The sequence below is a fragment of the Arctopsyche grandis genome, chromosome 8, assembly GCF_051622035.1.
Source record: "Arctopsyche grandis isolate Sample6627 chromosome 8, ASM5162203v2, whole genome shotgun sequence".
Classification (NCBI taxonomy): domain Eukaryota; kingdom Metazoa; phylum Arthropoda; class Insecta; order Trichoptera; family Hydropsychidae; genus Arctopsyche; species Arctopsyche grandis.
This window is the reverse complement of record NC_135362.1, coordinates 18423770-18448850: the sequence shown is the minus strand read 5'-3', so window position 1 is coordinate 18448850 and position 25081 is coordinate 18423770. Positions and strand designations below refer to the sequence as shown.

Below are 25081 nucleotides of genomic sequence, written 5' to 3'. Positions count from 1 at the left end.
AAATTTTCGGACTAGCATTGAAATAGCGAGTATATTTCCACAGCTTTGGGAAAAGGCAAGTTTATATCTTCTACAACTATCTCGTCGAATCTGTATTTAGTCGAGTTATGCATCTCCTCTGTAAAGCTCTTAACTGTCTTGATGTAAAAATTAGCGATCTCCGTATGTAACTAATAAAAATTTTAAAATGTACTATTTTTTTCGAGAAAATATGGTGGGGGGAGGCACAAAAAAATATTAAACGTAAAAGGGGGCCACGGTCCAAAAAAGGTTGAGAAACGCTGTTTTAGACAGCTCTCCCAATTATACATTATATATGTACATACATACATAAAAAATATTTCGAAATGAATAAATGTTTCATTTGAAAATTGATTATACATTTTAACGGTATTGGTAATATTTGATAAAAAAAAACTCTTCAATATTGAATAGATGCGACTAATTAACACGCAATTAATTTGTAGACGTTCTAGGCTAATTAAATATTTTGCACGGCAATGGAATTTCCTTATCGGCTACATTCTTACAAGCACACATCACCGACTGAGACAATATTTGCACAGGCGTATCGCGAAGGGCACTCTCTTCAAAGCCGCAACGCCAAATGCAGGTGACCGCTAATGAATTAATTTCGGCAGGTGTCGAATCGACCGCAATCGACGAACGGATCGTTAGATTAATATGAGTGACGTACGTACGTACGTATAATATAAACACACCACCAAGTACGGATAATGAGAAATCGTCTCGGTCGGCGAGTGGCATCGTTCTGGGTGGCTCCTAGATTCAATTAACGGACAGGTAGATATATAGGTGAGATAGGCGGTTTTCTACGAATGACAGACTCTAGCTATTCTGGTATTCTGGTAAAACCGCAGCGAGGCAACGCAATATTGCGATAAGTTACGCGCGTTTCGCTTCATATGTACATATTGTTGCAAAAGGTTGGTTTGTAGGCCGGTGAACCACGCGCCCCCACAACAATGGACACACCGCGCTCTGACCTTACCACTGCGAATCACCGAGACCACAGACCACCGCACACGTACAACATACATATCACCTTATCCGCTTTGAACCCATTTGTTTTTGTAATAAAACACTTATATACATATGTAATACAAGTACTCGAGTCTTTGAGGGGTTTGTTTCGATTTACACACATACCAGCGGCGTGCCGTCCATGGATGCTGTGGATGCTGCGCATCCCTTAAAATTTACGTCAAAATATTTTTCATACGTTTTTGCATTATTTTAACTTCAAGCACACATTTTTAACTAGACTAGCGGATTTTTTCAGCACAGTAAGGCAAGTGGCAAGGAAATCATCAAGATTATTTTAAAAGGTAACTAGAAGTTACCAATGAAATAGATAAATAAAGAAAATTTAGAATCAATATTCAATTAAAAAAGGATCTAAATTTGATTATTAATAAAAAAAAAAAAAAATGAATTAATGAATAAAATCGATTTAAAGTAACATTATTAATAGTAAATCTTCCTCAAATTCATCGAAAATTTATATTTCCTATATGACTATTCCAAATATTAACCACCCTATTTAAAAAAAAAAGGATTCTCTACTTATTTTGCAGTAAATGTATTTTTGAAGAGAATGGCCTCTCGATGAGTGTTTTTGTTAAACGTAACCATGTTGATCATAGGAGAATTGATTATTTATAATTTTATAAACTTCAATTAGATCACCTCTCATTCTTCTCGTCTCCAAAGTGAAAGATTTATTCTTTTCAATCTCATATCATATCATAGTGATATAAGTTCGGAAGGCATTTTTGTAAATCTTCGTTGAACCTTTTCTAGACATTCAACGAGCTTTTTAAAATGAGGGTTCCAAATAAAAATTACAAAAAAAAAATAAAAAAAATTCTGTTGAGAGACTACAAGAGAGAGAGAGATTAAATCTACAAATGTGATGGTGATGCGATTTCTGCGACTGTCACTGTATATACACTGTATATATGTACATATGTATGAATAATAATGTACTAGTAATAAATAAACGAGTAAAGTTTCCCTCTTAAAGGCGTAAAAAAATTTCTATTTCGAAGATACATACATATCTTCTCTGTGTCAAATATTTTTTCTGTTTGTTATAAGTTTATTTATTATGTTTGTTTAAGATGGATAGCTAATTTGACGTTCTCGTCATATACGGTCTACCGCAGTTTATTTATGTGAGTCATAATTTATATTATAATTATTATTTAGACAGAAAACGTTAAAAATAAATAAAAATGATTTACCGTGCACTTTGACGTGTCCAAGATTTCCACTTCAGAAACGACATTGTCGAATGTTATGTTGTGTCTGTACAGCATGTCTGCAAAATCAAATATACATACATTATTAGTGAATGTATTGAAAGTACACATAAATAAAATTAAAATTATGTACAGATAGTTATTAGAGATTTATAATGTTTGTTCAAACTAACGTATTTAGTAGATATGCACGTGCAAAGTATGGGCATTTCCTTTGGAAACGCCGTGAAATATTATTTGCCATAACGAAATTACGCCATAAATTTGCGGGATACAATTATGTCTAAATATTTTCTTCGAAACGTATATACCATACATAACTGGAAAGCGGTACGTATTACGATTTTCTTTGGACTTAAATTAGATGATGAATGTGTATACGGAAAAGGTTGCTTTCGTACGTCTATAATTTACATGAATTAAATAACATAATAATAAATGCACAGCAAAAGCGAACATTTAGTGGAAATATATACATACATACATACATACAAACCTATAATTGACAAGTCTTAGATAAACCTCAAATACAGTCAACGAGTGAGTAAATTTACAGAAGTTTTCCGATGAATGAACTTTTCCGTGACTGATAAATATAGTTGAATTTGTTTATTATTTGAACCCACGAAAACTTAGCAGGTATATAAATACATACAGATCATTTGTTATAATATTAGAATTCAGATGGTATTTAATACTTTGCATTCGATCGAAACATCAATGATTTTATGTAAATATACATAATAAATTCTTGGCAATATTTGCAAAGTGCAAAGACACCCGATACATACGTTGTAATTGATTAGGTGTAAATAAATCATAGACAGTTCATTAGCAGTGGATATGTTCTACGTACCGTGGTTTGAAATTGCACAAGAGGTCCAACCGTGGACGACCTGTCTAGTCCTTTCACCGCACACTAGATTATCCCGTGGCCGATTTAATGTTTTCTATACGTACTTACATACATGTATACATACATTTATTTTTTTTTCGTGACACAATGGCAGTCAGCCCCCGGTGCGACCCGGAGGTGGACATCACGAGCCCAATGATGAAAAAATTCAAGTCGAAGAAAGCTCATTGTTGTCCGGTGGACGTCGTGACTTCCGCGACACACCGGCGATCATAGCAGGCCACGTGGACTGGATTAATTAAAATCGGGATCGTGATATCCTCATCCTCTTCGTACCGATCCTGGATAATAATGCCGATAGAATCGTTGAGATTATAAGAGATTTTCTTAGTATGGTCGTAAATATCGTATGATTGTAAAATCGTTTTTATTGTTGACATTTGATTTTTATTTATTTCTACCTTAAGGATCTATAACCATTTTTTTTTACCGAAGAACTGAATATTAAACATGATTTATTGCGATCGTAATTTCCACTTACCCCTACTTGAAATCATTTACAAAATTTATAACAATAATAAAAACTTTTCATTCCAGACGATAGGAAGAATAGTGCAATCCCCACTGTCCACATAAATAATAATGTAATATTTAATTTAATTTAATATAACGTGTAATATTTCTTTAAACAAGGAATAACACATACATTTGTATGTATTTCATAGTTACACATTCAGAATGCGTCGTAGATGAAATTTATTCAGGTAAATACGATTTAGTACAATATAAATTGACAAACAAACATTTCATTAGAAAACATTCTTAAATGCATATTAAATATTGTTTAAGAGAGAATTTATCGTATTATATTTTTTATTTTTTTTCATAAATAGAATCAATCATTTTGTAAAAATATTAAATGTTGAAATTTTTTGTAGGGTAGATAAATAGCCACAGCGTAGTGCACTGGTAGAGCTATTGCATACCAGTAGAAAGGTCGTGGGTTTAAACACCAGCTTAATAAACTGCTGGTGAGATTTTTTGGTAATTAAAAAAACACAGGTCTCCGATTTTTCTAGTTAAATTGTTGTGGCGGATGCAATAAATCGGAATATCTGCCATCAGCTTCTAGTTATTATTATAGCATCTCGACTTTATTCCAGTTATAGCACCTCAACTTTGTTGAATAATATTAAAAAATCATATGTAGGTATAAAAATAATTTCATCGATGGTTTCGATTATTATTCTAAATATACTCTAGTATGCTTTATCTTGACATAAAAAAGGAATTCCGAACTTGAATTATGATCTATCGGTCATCAGCAGAATATTCTACATATCGAGCAATCGCTGTAAGCTCATGGTACAATTAAAAATGTGGAACGCACTTTGATCAATTCCTTATATGAAAAATTCACAGTATGTGCACACACGTTCGATCCATCATGCAGATAAACAACAAGCTTCGCGGCTTTTATTGATCACATAGACTATACATGCCTAGTTTGGCAACAAACATCCGAGGTCGCGTTATTCTCGATCGATGTCGTTCAAAATTAACATTGACGATCCTCGATCTTTCGGTCTACGTGGTCGAAACAAAGGCGGACCATTACGACGCAGAAGAACAATAATAGAACGATAAATAATAATAATGAATGAAAAGAAAATAAAAAGAACGTCAGGGGCAGAGGAACCCTATGGGAATGCGAAGCGTCGTGACCGTAGCGGAGAGAGTATTGTGGATGTTACCAATTGACCATCATCGTCAGGTGGGTAAGCGCCGACTTTGCCGCCGTCTAGATCCTCGCTTTTGATAATGCGAAGAAAGTGAGCCGACGTGTGTCGTAATGACAGTAGCTTTGGTAACCGTCAATGATGGACATCATTACGCTTTGTTGCTGGGATAAGCGATCTGGCGCTGTCGATCCGTGGTAGTCGGCCACTCGGACTCTCGATACATTACATACATGTCACGGTCGTTTGCTATCTCGATAATGCTTAGTAAGTAGTTGGTACATATGCATATATCGTTCTTCGAGCTAATGCCAACATCGGATGCTAGTTTAATCCGGATCCATATTTACTACTACTTCCTAATGTCGTTTAGGTACGATTGACAACATCGATCGGAAATTTCATTCGATTCAAGATTAAGTATTTTTTTCAAAGCTTAGACTTATTTAAATACACATGTATTAGCCAGCAGTATGGCTCAGTGGTTGCGTTTATGTTTAGCACCAAGAGATTATTGGGTTCGATCTCGGGCTAATCTCTTATACTGCTGGTTAGACTTGGAAATTTATTTGGGACTCCAAGTCGATCGTTTCTTATCAGAATTTGCCAATTTTATCTGATCATTGTTGAAACGGTTCCTCAAAATTGTCAAAATATAATCCTACCTGCTGTCACAAATTTTCTGTATTTAATGTAAAATGTGTAACAATTTATGTACAATTCTAAATCCATACATTTTGCAATGGATTAATTAATTAATTAATTAATTATGTAATTGTTAATTTTCTTGTTCGAAATACTGTGATTTATGTAATAAAAATGCTGCATTGTTTGTAATTAATTGTCTAGGAAGGCGCATTTGGGGTCTTCCATATACATATGTAAAAATAAAATAAAATAAAAATGTAATAGACTGTTCGATTGTTTATCTGTATCTACAAGGAAGAAATTAGTTCCTCAAATTTTTAAAAAATTAACCTCAGAAAGTCGATTAAAAATAAATTTTAAAGCATTCAAGATATTATACTTTCGTATATAAAATGTGAATGATCGTGAATAAGCGATAAACAAGGTAAACATTGTCAGCGTTCCTCCCTTAGAATATATTCACATATTACACGTACTTGCGAAATGTAAAGTCCATATCAAGATCAACAAGGCATACATTTACGACCATACAATGAATCCCTACATTGAGTGAAGATTTGAAAATGAGGTCGATTTTCCGAGAAAATGTATGTCATGAAAAATGTATCGCATGTTTGAGATAGATAACGCTGGAATGTGCGCAATGCAAGTTCGCAGCGGCCATACAATATTCAAGAAAACATATGGAAAATCTCGAGGTATTTTGCTTAATGCGCGCGCGACTCGAAACGCATTATGTACCGACTGGTACGATTTGATTTATGGTGTAATGATAGCTTATGAATAATTTATTTGTGCTAACACCTTTCTTAGTTCAATACTTCTTCGGCGCCTCGTATTGTGACCGAGCTTGGCATTGAGAATTCATAATATTGTTTCAACTTGAACACACAATACGCAGGTACGCGTTGCGTTTATATTTAGAGACGTAACTATGCATTCGAAGATGATGAAACTAACTTTAAGGTGAGTAGTTAGTTTGATCTTCTCAAATACAATGAAATACTGCATGCTGAATACGCTTACGGCGATAATATTATTACAATACATGGGAAGTATTAGTTTTAGTACTGGCTAGGTACGTACATACATACATAGGTATCTAGATTGAAAAATATTAGTGAACGGAGTAAGTAAGCGCTCCACGTGAAAGTCAAATATTCAACCATATATAATTAAGTGTATTAAATACGGACGCGAATTACAAGTAGAGCTTTCGCAATACGAAAAGTAGGCACGTATCGGAGAAATGATCGTACCTCTTATAAATAATAATTCCATATGAAAAGTTGCCGCGATAGTCCCGGATAAGGGTACGAGCGGCTGCACCGGCCGCCGCTAGATAAACTCTATTGTCTTCCGCGACACAGACAGCACACCGTTTTCTTTTTTCCAGGTCTACGAATGGGAAGAATGGTGCACCGGTTGGTTGGCTATGCTGATTTTTTCCATATGGAAAAATATGATCACGACTTCACAGAAGAGAGGCGATCGAGTTCCGTGCAAGAGCGCGGGCTGAGTCAAAAGTGCATCCAGATCGCTTCCCAGCTTCAGGAAATGCTCATCGTTTACAATAATAACTGTATGGTATAAAATTACAATGCACACGCCAACAAAAATAAACACAAAAGACCGGTTAATCAATCATTATTTAACAACAAAAAGCTTAAATATACACTCTATCAAATACATTGAAAGGCAATAAATGTTGTACTTAGAATGTATTTAAGAATAAGGCAATAAATGTTTTACTTAGGATGTACATATATAAAATACATTTAGAGGCATAAGATTTTGCCTTGTAAAATTAACCATCGTATATGTGCAGTTATTACAATCTAATATATAATATCGAAAGAGACTTTGTATGTATATGTATTTAAGGTTTGTTGGTAATCGAAATACAAATCAAAGTTTCTATGACGACGATTCGAAGTCGTTGAATTTGTATGATTTTTTCTCGATTCAAATAAATTTAATAAAAAAACAAATGAATATTTACTATTAGATTCGCCATGTTTAAGCTGTTTATGTTACAAATAATTGAGCGAAGCCGGGTAAAACAACTAGTATGAAATAATATTGTTTCAAGTTCAATTTATAGTTATTGCAAGAAGGGCCGGTTCCAAGGTACGGCAGACTAGGCACGTGACTAGGGGCGCTATAGCCAAGGGCGTCACGAGGCGCCTTCATTTTTTTCTTTTTTTTTGATTATAAAATTGAAAAAAAAAATGTTTGGCTTTTTTTGAAACCAAACATTTTATATTCAACTTAATTGTTCTGTAACAAGTAACAATACTGGCTATAAAATAATATAATTTATGAAGAACGCAGGAAATCGACTGTCAAATATCAACGACTCACGAATAAAATTTGTCAAAAATAAATCTTCTTAAAAATTACTTGGAATTGTTAATATTTCAATAAGATACTTCTGAAACGTGACGCTAAACAAAATATATACACATTTATTGTATTTTATTTTATTTTGTTTATATGTATATTTATACCAAGAAGGCCTAGCAGCTAAACCCAATGCGCCTTCCTGGTGCATTGGGTTTACACATACACACATACACATACAATATACATATATGTACATACATATATGCATACACAAATAAACATGAATTTGTATGTATGTACATATATTTATATAAATAAAAAATATAAAAACATACATACACATATGTATGTACCAATATCAGGAATGGATTTCACGAAATTAAATATCTTAGCCAATCATATTCGAATGAAGAAATGTCAATAGAACAAAATTCTTCAATTCATATTATATATTTTGTGTGTACTTGCTATTATTTATTTTATATAGTATGAATTTTATTTCTGTATAATTAAACACATTAATTTTAATTAATTTCTAAACAGAAAAACTATATACATATGTACATACATACACATACACTAAAGATTGATATTTTTTTGATCAGAATATGATATTTTTTATTTAAGATTTATATAATGATTGTGATAGTAATGTGCAAAGCTTTTTATACATAAAGTGAAGTAAACTTTCAGATAAAGTTTATGATATTTTTTTTCATAATAATGCATAGGTTTAACTATTGTTAGCAACGCCATTGGATCCGGCGACCAAATACATCCGCTCAGTATGTAAAGTCGTGAACCCTGAAGACAATAGAAGCTCGGTGTGCAGAACAAAGCGCTCTACGTGTAGATTCTATCTGCATAAATCGTCTGGGCCATACGCCAGATAGAATAAAACCAAGGATATAAAAAAAAGAAGATTGCACTAGCGCGAGGAAAGGGCGGCCAACAATTTAAACATCGAAGCCACACAGCAGCTGAATATTAAGATCAAGACCACGAATATGCATATGGAAATTATTGCATAACTCGGTCCTAATTGTAAGAACAACCTGTACTAGTAGACTGACAAGACTCAAATTATAATCCCTTAAAATGGAACGACGTACGATAATACGTGTATTTATTACGTATGCAAAACTTGACAAAACCGATCGATGGCTTTTATTTTTGGTGAAGGTGATCAATTCTCTGCTGCTTTATATGGACGTTCAATGACAATAATAATAAAAAAATGACACAGATGTGTCGTGTACCAGTGTATTTTTCGTGCGCGTTAATAATTTACTGGTTTTATATCTAAACGTGACTATCGGACATTCATTTGTCATTTTGTGGAGGCAAGTGACACCACAATGCCACGGATGAAGATGTCAAACGGCTTTATGGTGTTCATCATAAATGTATCGGCTCGCCTGCAGCTAGCACCAATGGAGATGTCAATTTTTCATTCTATTGTTGTACATATGTATGTACTATTTATAAGTGGGTACCACAGCAACTGAGCGTTTGCGCTTTGTAGCTATGCGATTTTCGTTTTACGACTGATTGTTTCTGATATATGGATGTACATATGTATAGGTATATTGTACATAAGGGTTGCAGCAATCTTAAGAAACCTATGTATAAAATTGTGTTCGTTCGTCGTGTTCGTCGCTTATATGCATTTATCTGAATCACGTGGTGGAGGCGTTGCGGCCGCGATGCGATCGTCTATGGTTTATTGGGCCGTTCAGTAATGGGTGTCGTATTTCATTTACACATTGTGCTATTTATTCACTATTGGAGCATAAAGCCTCTGGCGCCTGAGACCACAGTTTCGCAATGCGTTTAATTTATAGCAAAATCCCGGATAATATTTGTGAAATATCGCAGTGCAATTTCGATATAACATTTTTAATTGTTTTATTTTTTTTCTAGAAAATATATTTTGGAACGTACCTAATCGATTGCAGTCGACTGACTACAAGACTGTTTTAATAACCGCACAAACATGATTAGCCAGTTGAAATATTGATGTTAACACGAGTTTCCCTCGAAGCCTGTTGCGATAAGGCAACATAACTTCTTCCTGCGTTTCTATTCTATTTCTATTCTGATCACAGTATGTATTACATTGTCACAATACTATCGTGATTATTGGACTATCTATATTTATTATTAGAAATTTGATGTTACAATTTGAAATTGATTATGCAACAGTTTTTTTGGAACATTAATTACATTATTTGTACTTCATTGTACATACAATCATCATGTTTATTAGTTAATTAAAAGGAAAATAATGGAACAATATAAAATAAATACAGTTTTAAAAATATTATAAAATTAGATAAAAAGATAGACGTACATATGTATTAGACAAAAAAAACAGGGTTCCATTTAAAAAATTCAAAAACAGGGAAGGGCTAAAGAGTTATTTTTTTAATGATTGTGTACTGCCAAGCGGAATAGCAGTTTAGAAATTTTATAAACCAAACTTTAATTTAAATTAAACTAGTCGGCATGTAATTTAAATATCATCAAAATTTGCTAACAAGCACAGATTCAATATTATTAAAATAGTAAGATGATCATCGATTTCCATCAGGACTTCTAAGTATATATGAACATGTGTATGTACATACATATATACATACATACATATACAAAGTTCAGCCGAACGTTACCAAATAACTATCGCTAAAACGAGTTTCCATTCAAATATATGTACATATGTAACAATTTCAATGCAGATTTTCCACACACCAACTATCTATCATTCGGAAAATTTTCAAATTTTAACCGAGTACCTACCTGCAATATTTATGTACGTTTTAATTGGCATACTACGACCCGGAAGAGTGCGAATAGGGCGTTCAAATCGCAATACCGCGGGCTGACAGATCGAATCTGTCCTAAAAGTGCGGCAAGCGAGCGGAAAGCCCTCGAGACAGGTATTAATAAGCGGCAATGGCGGCTTTCGTTAGAGCTTCTCACGGGACCGTGTGCTGCAACGGCCGGGTCTCGGCCATTGTTTCGTCGGTGAAACGTGGCAAAGTATCGCCACGCGTCGGAAAAATCCTCTCAAAGACGATGGAAAGTCGGCCGTTCGATTGAGACCTGGGCCGGTGCAAGGGGCGCCTTTTTTCCGACGGTCGAGGCGCCGCCGACACTGGATTGGCGCCGCAAACCACCTGAGAAATATCTCGCCCGGCTTCGATCACCTGCGGCCATCGTACACAATAAGTCGGCTATCGATTGATCGCATTGTCCACATCTCGAACACGCTCGTTGATGAAATTTCAATCAAGAATCCCGCGACGTATTTTCAATTCAAAATATTTAATATATCATTATTGCCGACACATTAAAAAATCGCTACTTCATTTATGAATTAGAATGCATTTTACCAAATTAAATTTTGATTGACGACATCTACATATTATATGATAATAATGTCTGATTAAATTGTAATGATCAATTTTTTTAGCATTAGCTACAGTGAATGAAGCTTTATCGGTAGAATGCAAATTATTCTCCGGTTGAATAGTCATCTAATCCCGGTTGAAATCGAAAAAATGTTCAATTTTATCGATGAATACGATTATACATATCATATATACAAATTAACGATTTCAATGATACAGTTGATAATTTATATATATGAACATTGGTAATTCGATTTTATTTCAGTTCAGTGACATATATGTACATACATATTTCAGTTTCTGGCAAAATTATTGTTTTTTTCCAAAGTACGCAACATGAGAAAAATATTTCCCAAGAAAACTTCACTACATTTTCTTTGCTGAAAATCGACTATACATACATATATACATACAAGTACAATTGAAAAGAAAATAAATAAAAAAAAATTATTTAAATTTTTCCGTATAATAAACTAAAATATCGGAATTTCATATAAATGGCTATCAAACAATATATAACTTTCTATTTTATTACACGGAATAATTAGGTGAATTATTACAAGCCTATAAAAATTAATATATACACACAATAGGTTAATTACAATTTGACATTCAACATTTAAGTTTTTTTCACAATAATAATAATAAAATAATTAGAGTTAACTTACCGCCTGTAGAGCAATATTCTCCGATGTATCTTTTCGTCAAGTACCGCACCGTTACAGCTGAAACAATAAAACATAACATTGTAGTAAAGCGTACATAAAATTCATATATACGTTATTGTTTCGTGTTGTAAATGTGGCGTATAATTCCATAACCGGAGAAGTACACTTTATGAAATTTTCTATCTGAAGGTAATAAACTCGGAGGGTAAGGACTTGGCAGGATTGGCTACTTTGTAGAAACCGCTAGGAAGGATGAGGATCGTGACCAGATCATACTCTCGTCGGTTTGAAGTTCGTCATTACCCACAGAGGAAACATTAGATAAAATGGCGGTAACAATAGCAATCATTGCCTTATTTTGCGAAATTATCTTTGATCGAAAGTATTAAAAAATCCATTACAAGAATGGAGTTTCTAATGTGTAATATTGTATTAAAACTTCTAGGTATACATATAAGAATGACAAATTAAATCAACGAGAAACACGCGAAGCGTCATAATACCATATATCATTTGATAAATTTTCCATTCGAAACTGGCCAGTTATTCGTACATCGTCCAAGTAATGAACGACGTGTCTTTTGCATTCAATGCTTGGTGATTTTGATGTGCGACTTGAAGAATGTGAACAGTCGCGCGAGATACGCGGACAGCGACATGTCAATTTGCTATTAATTGAGTAAAGACGAAGGTATTTCAGCACTCGAGAAAAGGCCATTATTTAAGTGCGTTCGGTCTCTGAGGACGACAATGATTTATTCCCAGAACCAATGTGGTCTAACTGGTATAATCTCTTTCGACCAACTTGACTAACTTTTATATAAAATCGAGTAAAAAGTGTATGTAATGTTACGAGAGCGATAACAAGAATAGCGCGGCCATTGGAAATTACCGTTGTCACTGAAGGAGAAGGGTTATCAAGGATTGTTTAAATGTTATGCAACACGACTAGCATCCGCAGGTGCATATAATTATGATAATTCCCGCATGAGTCGATTCATATCAATGCAGTTTGATAATGGTGCTCGAGGAGCGGTTGGTGCAAGGTTCGCCATCGTGGCCGTGCGATACCATCTACCCAGCTAACGGATCCCAATCCCACTTGAACTCTCATTTTCAACTTGAAAAACAATCGGCAGTAACATCAAGGATCTGAATCGTCGAAAGAATGGTCCGAATAGGTCCATTCTTGGATGCATGGATAATGTAGGGACCATTAATGGCGAACGAGGCGCCGGGATATTCAGCAGTATAGACAGATTGAATCTTCCCCATTTCCTATTATAATTGCTAATCTTTTTGCTTCGACGGCTTTCATGCCGGTTGGCTGTTCACTACCCGGCGTATCGACGAAATCATCACCGGTTCGAAAAGCGTGCTGAGATTGCCGATTCCAGCCAAGAATTTTCCCTTCTGGGGTCGGTGAATTGACTAAAGTTGACGCCTCCTATGCAAAACGTGCCTACACGACACTGTATACAAATTCTTTACCGATATCTTCTTTCTTATTCTGAAAAACGATTTTCCTATATATGCAAATCCGCGAAGTGTCCATGTGCTACACCTCCACAGCCATTTCTTGAGTTTGTAGACACGGACAAATTCAAATAAATTACGATTTGTGAGGAAATTATGATGAAGAATTAGCGTGAAGAAATTTTGATGGACTTTTGGAGCTCGTTTTCGTTTCGTGAATTTGATCGATTAATTTTATCACAGTGACCCGATTTCTTCCTGCAAATATACTATTACATAATCACAAAAGAGATTCACCCAAAGTACTAAGGGGATGCGGATATACCCATGGGGTGTGACTTATACATATGTATGTACATATGTTATAAATTCAATGAGGAAAAGAAGATGAATCATATTCAATTTTCCCAAGCTTTTTTACACCATATTGTTGTGACGAATTTATTTCAAATAGACGCATACGATTTAAATTGGATAAAGAAATAATGTACATATATATGTACCTATACATTATTGGACCCGAAAATCAAACCCTTTAATTTACAGTGGAATGCGCAAAAGTGAAATTTTGAAGTTGGGGCTTTTAAATTTTATTAAAGATTAGTCAATATGATATTACGATTCGCTATTTATTAAAAAAAAAAAACAATAGTCAAAAACCATAAAAAGTTCTTCATATGAACAATAAGTACAAGCAATCTGAGTGGAAAATGGTAGTCAACTGTCGAGCAGGTATATTATTAAATGAGCACTGAAACGATGCAATCTAACCTTCAACTAAAAATCGAAATAAATAAGCTTTTGCTCAGCTAGTTATCAGTTTCTAACGTTAGACTTTAATGCCTTTACTATATAAATTGAGAGCGAACGTATGTATGCACGTCTTTAAGATTACGTTAGATAAAATAACAGTGTAGCTTTGTTAGCGTTGTTATGAACAACACTTTAGTAAAATCGAATGATCTGCTTCTGCCAATATTACACGCGCGCGTCTAAACTGATTTCAGTTACGCTCAACTGCATTCATAATAAAATATAATAAAACCTCCTTCAAGGTGGTCGAAAAATTCTTCAAAAAAAAATTTTTTTTTAGTTTAAAACTCAAGTTGCGAACCCTTTCGGATTAGCGCACGTTTAGCTCGTTAAAAGATGGACCAGGTGATCAACATATTGGGAGCAGCAATAATGTGATGAAGAATGTTCGTGACCGGCTCAGACACGGCGACAAGCTTTACAACGTCGGCTTACAACGCCTGCTTCGACACCGGCAAGAGGTATTTACTCTCAATAGAGAATTTAAGTCATGTTTTTCACACGTACGCGAGTATTTTCAGCACAGATTGGAAAGGTGTAATGCTATATACACATATGTATGTATGTTTGTATATACACGTCGGTGGGTGCCAACGATAGCCAACATTGTTTTGCGGGAACACAGCACCGAACGGCTAAAATGGTAGTTTGTTTAAAAGCGATCGCAGTATCAATATCGCATCGGCGGAAAAAATTATTCGGGTCACGATTTCTAGCGCAATTTGAGGTAATAAACGGTTCGCGAGGGTTATTATTGTCAGTTGGCAACTAACGTGTGGTGTTTGCATCTTATCCATCATCTCGGTGCAGTCGAACAGAGACCGCAGCGTTGGTTAACAAGAGCGACACCAGCACTGAGACGTGTTTGCAATTCATTACTCGGTTACTACGACACTACATATAGACAGAGAATATAGCCTTTTGCGGCACGTGCACCCAAGATGGAAACAGTTCCTCAGTTTTTTTAAGGATTTCGAAAGCGATTTCCGATTGGAATCTACATACATACGTACACATCCGATGATATTTTATCGGATCTGTTACTAGTTTAAAGGTCTGGAAGATCAGAAAAGATTTAAATGCATATTTAATTGATATTACTCCTTGAAATTAATTTCAGTCCTTTCGAGAATTGGACCTATGTACATAGCTTTTCTCTATTTTGAATAAATTAAACTAACGAGGCTTAGCTTTCATTTTACATTCATGAATTTCATTTGAAGTATACAAAATTTTAAAGTCAAAAACGCCGATGTCGTATCGACAATCAAAATCGATGTCTATAGGATACAAATATAGTCATCGAAGAAAAAATAAGTTTTCTAATGACTGCTCTAAGTAGTATTCCGAATTAAGGGTAAAAATATGTATGGTATTTTTATTTATGCATATTTGGATTAATTCCTTCGATGACAATTATTGCGTGTATTGATTGAATAAAATAAAAAAAAAATCGAAGTCGATTGCTAAGATTCTTAAGTGCTATAAAAATCACAGATAAAATCGGTATGATGGTGTGCTTGGTAAAAACTAGTAATCAAAGACAAGGCCCTATCGAGCGTACTTCGCTAATTAAAATCAACCATTCCTGACATTGTCGTTCGTTCAGGGAAAAATTATTTATTTTGATCGAATCTCGACGTATAAGTCATTTCTGAAAATAGATTGCAAGGGACGTCCATTGTCCATCTGCCACACGCTGACAAGTGGAATCGGTCGTAATACTGCTTTTTTTATCGGCAGAGTTGCAGCACTTCTTCTTAGCACGTGGTTTCCGCTGGAATTGACCGAATACGGTCTTCAGCTCGATTGTTTTATAACCGGAATCTTGGTCGTTTCCTTAGAAGACATCTCTCTTGTTTGCAATGTATGTATGTATGTATGTATGTACATACATATGTGTACTTGACTGAGCCGAAGCGGGCAGACTACGTGTCGCCGACGCACGTGCTTCCACATATAATATTATACTTGTAGGTTGTGAAGAAGCAATCTCTGACTTTTATAAACAAACAAAGAGAGTCAAATTAAAAACGCTCGCCGTTTTCATAATCCCGTCATTGCAGCCGACCGGCGGATGGACCGATCGCAATCTCCATGCATGAGCGCGTACGTGACGCGAGTTGTCCGTGTGCTTTATCTTTTGCAAGTGAAAAAACGGACATGAGTTATCTGCCGAAGCGGCGAAGTTGCACGCCCAACTCGATACCTTTTAAATCACCGACCACAAGAGGGTAGTGTTAGCTTTTAAAAAATGAATAAAATAAAATCGAATTCTTCTTCCGATAGCGCTTTTGCGGTAGAGCGTATTCTTCGGTCGAATATTTTGATACAGTGGCGTCACAGATTTTAGTAACTGGGATGATCTTTATTTTTATAAAGACCATTTTTACATACCTCCTTTACGTTTCAAAAAGTTTGCCTCTTATCCGATCGTTTTCATACTTTTCCATATTGCTCATTTTAGTCATCAATATAAGTAAATGGATCCTCCGGCATTACGATGGTGCACAAATATCGTGTAAGACGCGTTTGATATCTGCCCGGCGAGATAGTCGTTGACGTTTATCCATCGTTTATTTATTAGTTTTAAACATAGATCGAGGTAGTAAAATAAAATTACTTGTATTTTTATTCAAAATAATAATTTTATATACAAATTATAGAAGAGGTATGTTTTTAAAAAACTTTTTTTTAAATATTGTTATTTTATAATGCCAAACCTAAATTAATATAGGTATATTAATGCTTGATTTTAATATTATATACAAAAGTTTTAATTTATTATTATAATGAATAAGTCAATCATCATTCAAAGTGTTAAAAGCTTTCAACGAATATGGTTTGAAAAAACATTTTCATTAGAAATAAAATATAGTGTGAAAATGAAAAAATTATAGGCGTTTAAACAATTAAAATCTGACAAAGCGCGAGAAACAGATAAATACGGCAACTTACCATTAGACGTCAAGAAGATCGAAATTGTTGCATTTTTTAAACGTGTCTATTACGATTATTTTTCACCATCGTACTGGCGGATTTGATTTACACATATTATATATCGATGACCAAACCGAGCAAAATGGCAAAGTTTGAAAATGATCAGAAGAGTGTGGATATCAAACCCAAATTTTTACGAAAAAGCGAAAGCAACCTGATATGAGGCTTCTAAAAAAAACGATTATCCAGATCATTCGTATATCACTGCAATATTTTTAAATACCTAAGATTTATAAAATCAATAGGAAAAAATGGTTGAACGTAGAAAGAAAATAAAAAGCGGAAAAAAATCTCGTCCGCTTAACACTAAGAGCCCGGCCACATCAGGTGACTTGCGGGCAACTCGGTGTTTGACTTTGTTGCGCGACCAGATCAAATGTATGCAGTTGTATGGAGCATGCCACACCAGGCAACTCACCGGTTGCCCAAGCTATAAAGTGACTTGACCAGCGAGATCGGTTGCGCGTTCGGTCTGATCGCGGCGATTTTATTGCTTGAGTGATGGACGTATTTCCTCAAAAAATATAGCATTGTATTGAGGGGTGCTACAATAGGTGATTAGATGCTGTCGACTGCATAAACAGTGAAAAAATAATGAACACATGTGACTGTATCATCACGTAACAAAAACTCTTATGTATGTAGGTAATAGTGAGCGGATTCTTGGTCACTTCTGGTTGCACTCGGGGTGGGTCGGCTCTAGCGCATCGAGTAAAAGCCTCCAATAACACTTCCTCCCGAAGCTTTCAGAGAAAATCTTAAGGTTAAAGGACCTAGAAGCAGCTCTGTGCCTTAATAGAACACCACTGTAAAAAAGTAAGTATTGTACATATACATACATAACGTTATTCTCGATTGTAATTATAGTGCCTCTAATAGTTCCTGCTCGGGTATTTCAAGGAATCCGAATCTGGATTATTATTGTAAAAATCCGCCAACATAGAATGGTTAGTGTATACATAATGCTAACAACTAAGGATTCCTGATCCAGTGTTGCTGGCTGAACCTTGGATATATGTGACTCCAGGTCAATCGTTTACTATCAGAGTTTGCTATCAATTTATCTGATTTCATTGTTTCTACTAAATCAGCTTCCTCATTTGTTGCCATTATTTGAATTCAATTTCAAATTTATAAATAAATTATTTATATGTATAGTATATATGTACATATGTATGTATAAAGTTGACCATAGGTGTGGCCTTGGGGGCAATCCCATAATGACACCACGGTATAAGAAAAATGATGATAAACGAAACAGTTGATATTAAAACAAAATTGTGATTTGACGTTTATAAAATACAAGTGGCCTGGTGCACACTTTTTTGCATTTGATAAAAAGTGAATTTTTGAAATTCGTGAAGGGAAAAGATCACTCACCTCGAGCTAATTAGCGAACTAGATTGTTGTCACTGTCTATTCTTATTTCATATCTGAAAAGACCTAAACGCGAACACGAACTCGAACAACGAACTGCTCAATATGGCGGCATCGAAGAAAATTACAAAAACAAAAGAATAAATAAAGTAGAATAAAACACTATTAAATGTCAGCGCATGCGCATTCGTCAGTTCGCGTGACGAAAAAAGCCTTTCAAATATATATATATATATAGATTATTATTATGGTATCGGTCATTATGTAAGCAAAACATACAAAGGTAAAACTAGCCACTAAAATATAAGGTGTTGCGATGGGACTTTCAAAAAATGTATATGCTAGTTCGATAGTCTCTCTTCTGGATTATACTGACCATTATGCCTCAGAATACATACACACATACATATGTATGTACATAGGTACATTGATAGCGATGCGTCCAAGAGCGACGCGGTTCAAAGTTGCACCTGTCAGAGACGCATCGGTGCAATAAATCCCACGGCGCGTTGCGCAAACAAACATGCAAATTATCGGTTATTGCCATAGTGATTACCGATTAATATTTGCCGAGCAACAAATCATGTCTGCGTTTAGCACGCCGTTCGTACAGCTGGCGGTATCGGAGGCCGCCGGTAATTGCCGGTTTCGATTCCTCCTCATTGATTACCCCACAATTAGCACCCACGTCGTCGTTTCCTACTTCCACGTTAACACTAGGACGACAACGGACCAGACCGGGACAGTTGCCGATGCTGTTGGAGATCAACGATCAAATAGGCACTGACGCACCAAGGCAAACAGTTTGACGTGTACGATCCGCGATGCTAAGATTTGCCCCAGGATGCATCAATCAAAACGTACTCATTTCATCCGAATGAACATACCTACATATGTATGTATCCACGAGTATAACATTTGAGCGTCGCTTGAGGCTCACTTAGCAACCTCTAAATATAAAATAAGGCATATCGAAATCAAATGATATATTGTACAAATAAATTAACGATTGTCGCTCGATTGATTTGTTCCAAAACAAGCTATACCACAACCCTTTGAGTTACAATGAGCCACAACAACAAATTTAAGACATAACTCACATTTGTTTACCTAATAAATAGTAGGCATCATTGTATAAAAAACTGTCAAATAACAGGTCAACATGTACATACATTTAACAAACTGTTATCTTTCAAATTTGAATTATTCTAAATTAATTAAATATATATGTTGTATAATATATAATATATCACACTTATGTATTTATGTATTACAATTTTACAGATAATTTAATACAAATTTATTTATTTATTACAATTTTGCCTTATTGACGTTATATATCAGTTTCAAGTCGTCACTAATGGCTAAACAAAAAAATATCATACATTTAAAAACAAATGCAATATTAAAACACGTTACGATCTCAAATTAAACAGTCCCTCAACTAGATCAGCATATTTTAGATTAAACAAATCCAACTTAACAGAAATCTGGTTAAGGAACTTGATGGCCCTGGAACCAGGCGACGAAACCATCAAATTGGTGCGTGCCCCAGGAGAAGAGAATAAATTGCGGTATCTGAGTGGTATCTAACCGATGCGGTATCTAATGTATCCGAGTTGGCTTGGAACATTGAAGCTCAATTCTGCAAGAATTTGATGGATTTGAGGATTTCTCACCAAACCAACCAGTTATTTATTTTTCACCAAATATACTTTACGTCGTGATACGAGGGAATTATAACCTAGTGCTCCCAGCAGGTAAGCACTAGGATAGAGCCAACGATAGTGACGGTAAACTATCATGTATACATATCTGAGAAACCTCATCTGTACTCTGACGATTCTCAAGCAATGGACCCTATCAGTAGGGCTCCATATAATAGAAGAAATCTCAAGAATTATATAGGATACGGAGTACAGATGCACTCTGGAAAGGTTCACTTGCAAGCAGTATGAAACCCAACATTTTCGTAGCTTTGAGCAAATATCACCAATGTGCCATCCACAATCGAAATTCACGCAATATAAGACTCCCAGCCGAAATTAGCTTATTGCCATTTAAATGGTAAGAGTATTTAAGTTCGTTTCGCATATATACATATATACGAATATTTTTAAAATGAATAAATAACCAATGCTCTGTAGATACATACTTACGTATATGTATATTTATGTACATAAAAGAAAATGTGCTTAAAAAAAAGAAGTGAGCACAATCGTTAAGTTCGAGTTGGCAGCTTTGCCACCGGCAAAACAAACAAAGCGACGAGCCATCGCTGATGATTCATCAGTACGAGGGTTGATGGAGAGAAGATGCCGCGGGCGTGGGCAGAGAGCTCGCCGAAACGTGCAGTTTGTTTTGGCGCATCGTCGTCGTCCAGATGGAAGATACGGTGTGTTGCATCACGCCATTGTCGTTTTTGTTTGTCGAAAAACGTGATTCAAATTAGATGTTAACATGCACGAGCGCGCGCCTTTGAGAAAATCCCTGCTCAGGATTCCAGTTAGTCCTATGGACGGCGGACACGAATCCTCGCGTGCGAAAAGAATTCGAATGATGCAAAAAAAACAACCGACGAGACATGTTTGAAAACATTTCAAAGTTTGTTTCGATCGACGGTTGTCGATAACACATGTTTACATGGCACATCGTACTTGCATAAATATACTCGCGCATGATTTGTAATAAAAAAGTTATCTTTGGCAATAAACCTTTATTGAATGCAAATGCGAAAGACATCTCACAATACAATAAATACTGATCTATCAAAGGTTGTATGGATATTAAGGCGATGTGATACAACAAGAAAAACGGTTGATCAATATCCTTTCTTACTTTATCGGATACTAGTGTTTTTACCCGGCTTCGCTCGGTATTTGTAATATAAACCGCTTAAACATGACCAATCTAATAGTTTACATCTTATTAAATTTATTTGAATAATTTTATTTCATTTACATTTATTTGAATATTAATTTTTTCGATGATGTCATGGATTTAGTAACCAACAATAGTTAGATACATATGTACATAGTTACAAAGTCTCTTTCGAAATTATATATTAGATATGTAATTGAATAATGGAGTGACAACAACACGAAATTAAATTAGGATTGAGTGTTTCGCGTTCGTGTCGTATCTTATTGTGACGCATTGCTCCAATATGCACAAGGCCGAAAAACATGATTGATTTATTAGAAACATACCTACTTATATTATGTCTTAAAATTTTGCTGGTTAAAGTCGGGAAGTATTAAAAATATTATTATATTGTATGTACGTACCAATTAAATTAACAAAGAAGGTATTTCGAAATCAAAACAGTTATCGTAAGTTAGAATCTATCAGAGTTTGAAATTTATTCCACCCCTTCGAGGCTAGAACCAATTAAAAGAGCGGCAGGACCGTCACAAAAGGATTCGGTCCGCATTCGAATCTATTAAATTCGGCGCCCCTTTCATGAACGCAATTCGAGGAATCTTAACGAAGTGACCGATCATGATTTATGTGAGGTGATTACTTACGCGCGTCTAAAAATTGTAGCTTTCAGTCAGCGATGATAAATAGATCTGTAGCACACGACCGAGTTATCTGTGTGCTACGGATATTATCAAATGGTAAATATATGGTATATCTTTGAACTTGAAAGTTATTTTCGGGCCAAAACCACAATATCCTCTTTTTAAATATTGCATGACTCATCGTCTATGTATGTATCTGCCCTGATATATGAACATATAATATATATATATATATATATATATATATATATATATATATATATATATATATATATATATATATATATATATATATATATATATATATATATATATATATATATATATATATATATATATGTATATGTAGTTTTACCTTGTCCTTTACTCTTCCGCCGCAGGCGTGTTTTATTGCGGTTTCTGCTAATGACTTGTCTTTAGAAGAAAACTTTTACCGACGAGATGAGCTTTAAACGTCGACGATAAAACACTAATCGTAAAAGGACCTCCGAGACCGCAGCGCAATTAAAACTCATCGAAAGCAATATAAAGAAAAAATATTTACCCTTAATAAGACGCTTGGAAATTGGTTCTCTTCTAGAATTATATTAAAAAAAATTGAAAACATGTTGTTACATATAATATTAAACACTAAAATCGATTATATGTTCTTTTGTATTAGTTTAAAGTCTTATCTGTCTAGATGAGATTCATGGGTGTTTTATTTTTGCTAAAATGCATGAACTTTCGGTAGTCAAAACGCAGTTATGTACTCCCAAAACTAGATCGCACATATAAAATTACGATGTGTAATATAACGAGGGGTATTCAGAGTGTGCAGATTATATCGTATATAATTTGAAATCGGGTTAAAGAAATCGTGCCAACAACACTATAAAATTCTATATCTTAACACCTAAATAAGCAAACAACTATATCAATGAGTTTTCACATGTGTCTTTATTTTAACGGTATTACGAATACGTTTTATATCTACATATATATTAAAAATATCGCTAGAAAATCATACACATCTCTTATTTTAATGTAGAAAATGTTAAAACAAAAAGGTGAAAAACATCACCGGGGCCAGACGGCATCTATTGCAATTACAGCTGATGATGATGGTGATGCTCTTGGAAAGAAGCGCTTCTAGATGTTTCATAATAATTGCGATGAAAAACACTCATCAGACAAATTAAACCATTTTAGTAAATAATCATGCTGCAAATTAATTGATAAACATAGAAATCTCAATAAAAACGAAAAAACTTTGTGATAGAAGTCATTGAAACACTTGATCAATTTATAGTCTGGGTTTATAGTATTTTCACTTTATTTTGTTTACGAATATGGTATGGAGGAAGCTATATATGTACGAATTTGTTCGTGCAAATAATGGACTATGGAGTTGATACAACAAATTATTAGATGCGATGTCCACAGTTAGTGGCAAATGGACCAATGTCGGGTAGTAATTATTTCTCTTCCATAATGTCTTTGTCAGATAAAATAAGCTATGAATATAGAAAATTATTTTTCTAAATATATTTTTTTAGTTTGATATATTGATGTGTTTGCCTTTGTGTAGATAAAATCTTGGGTAATAAAATATCCTGTGTGTAATTTTCAGAAAAATATTGATCAATTCCAAAACAACTTATTAGCGTCTTGCTTAAATGATTTTTAACTCCAGTCTATATTTCTTTTAAATTCCCCTGAAACTTTGCGTCCAAAATATAACTGATTGAACATCCAGGAAAGTTCCACTCTGGAATGTTTTCTGATAATTTAGAAATTGCCATCTCAACTCTCATGAAGACGATAAATTATCGCTATATAGAACTCTCGTTCTATATAATCACTATCGCTATATAATTTAAAAGAATAAATTAATCTTACTCCATAATAAATACTTAAATAACTAAAGATTTTGAATAGCCTTTTTGGAACCAATGTACATACATGTAATGCTGATACATCACATAATTCAATTATTTTAAATACGCGAATAACAGTAATTTTCACCAGTGTTCTTCGATATACTACTAAAGCGTATTTATACATAATCATCCTATAGCATTTTCGTTAGATGGAGGGATAATTTCTCTAACGCTATTTAAGTGTGAGCGGAAGAAGCGATCGCGCGAGGGGACGTGCTTGTCCCAAGTCGGTGTTAATCGGCCGTCGCCAATCCAATCCGGCAAGAAGCGAGAACAAGAAGAAACGGTGATGGCCACAATTACCTGCTGATGCATGGCCCGTGTCGTCGCCGGAGGTGTGACCTGTTATTACGGGCCCTTATTTATCCTCAGCACTTTGAGCCCGTCGACATTAACACCAACTCAAAAATAACGTTAGGGAGAGATAATAATAATCGACACTGATCAATTGCCGATCGACCCTGAGGACCTCGATTCTCATCCGCCCACATGACAAAACGCCAATAGTAAAAGTTGCAAGGACGCATTATTTCTTTCTTTTCTTTTTGCCATTGAAATCCGGAACAATGTGGGTCGACGCACAGTTACGGTTCCACCTTTTTCTTGTAAATGTCGACCTTTGACTGTTGTCGATCTTGTGTCAATGTATGAAAGTATCAATTGTCGACCCAGGTGTCTAGAATTGTATGCACTCGCAACCATGTATGTGACATTATGTTAAATGCATAATACATACAATATGTACATATGTTTGTGTTCGATTTGCAACATGTGAGAGGAACTGCAAAATTGAATTTTGAACGTTTCCGAGAAAATATTTCGAAAATAATAATAATGATTAGTGTGATGCTTCGTTTCCGGAGTTTCGAATCGGACTCTTTCGTACTCCCCGGGTGGTCTTTGAAAATGCTATCGTGATACACTACCGTTCTTAATTTTTGTTTAAAAGAATTATGGAGATATCTCACTCAATGGACAGTCGCGTGCGTTACTTCTGTAGCGTGCATGAAAAAT

General features: G+C 34.8%; 1 protein-coding gene across 2 annotated transcripts in view; it reads right to left on the bottom strand.

Annotated features, from left to right (window-relative positions):
• Positions 1-25081, bottom strand: part of LOC143916150 (ras-related and estrogen-regulated growth inhibitor-like protein) — a 111071-nt gene that overhangs the window by 16706 nt on the left and 69284 nt on the right. For both annotated transcript variants that reach the window (XM_077437080.1, XM_077437081.1), the window contains 2 exons: positions 11956-12012; positions 2268-2344 (listed from right to left, as the gene is read on the bottom strand). In XM_077437080.1, the coding sequence (XP_077293206.1) occupies positions 2268-2344; positions 11956-12012 (134 nt within the window). The remainder of the gene's footprint in view (positions 1-2267; positions 2345-11955; positions 12013-25081) is intronic.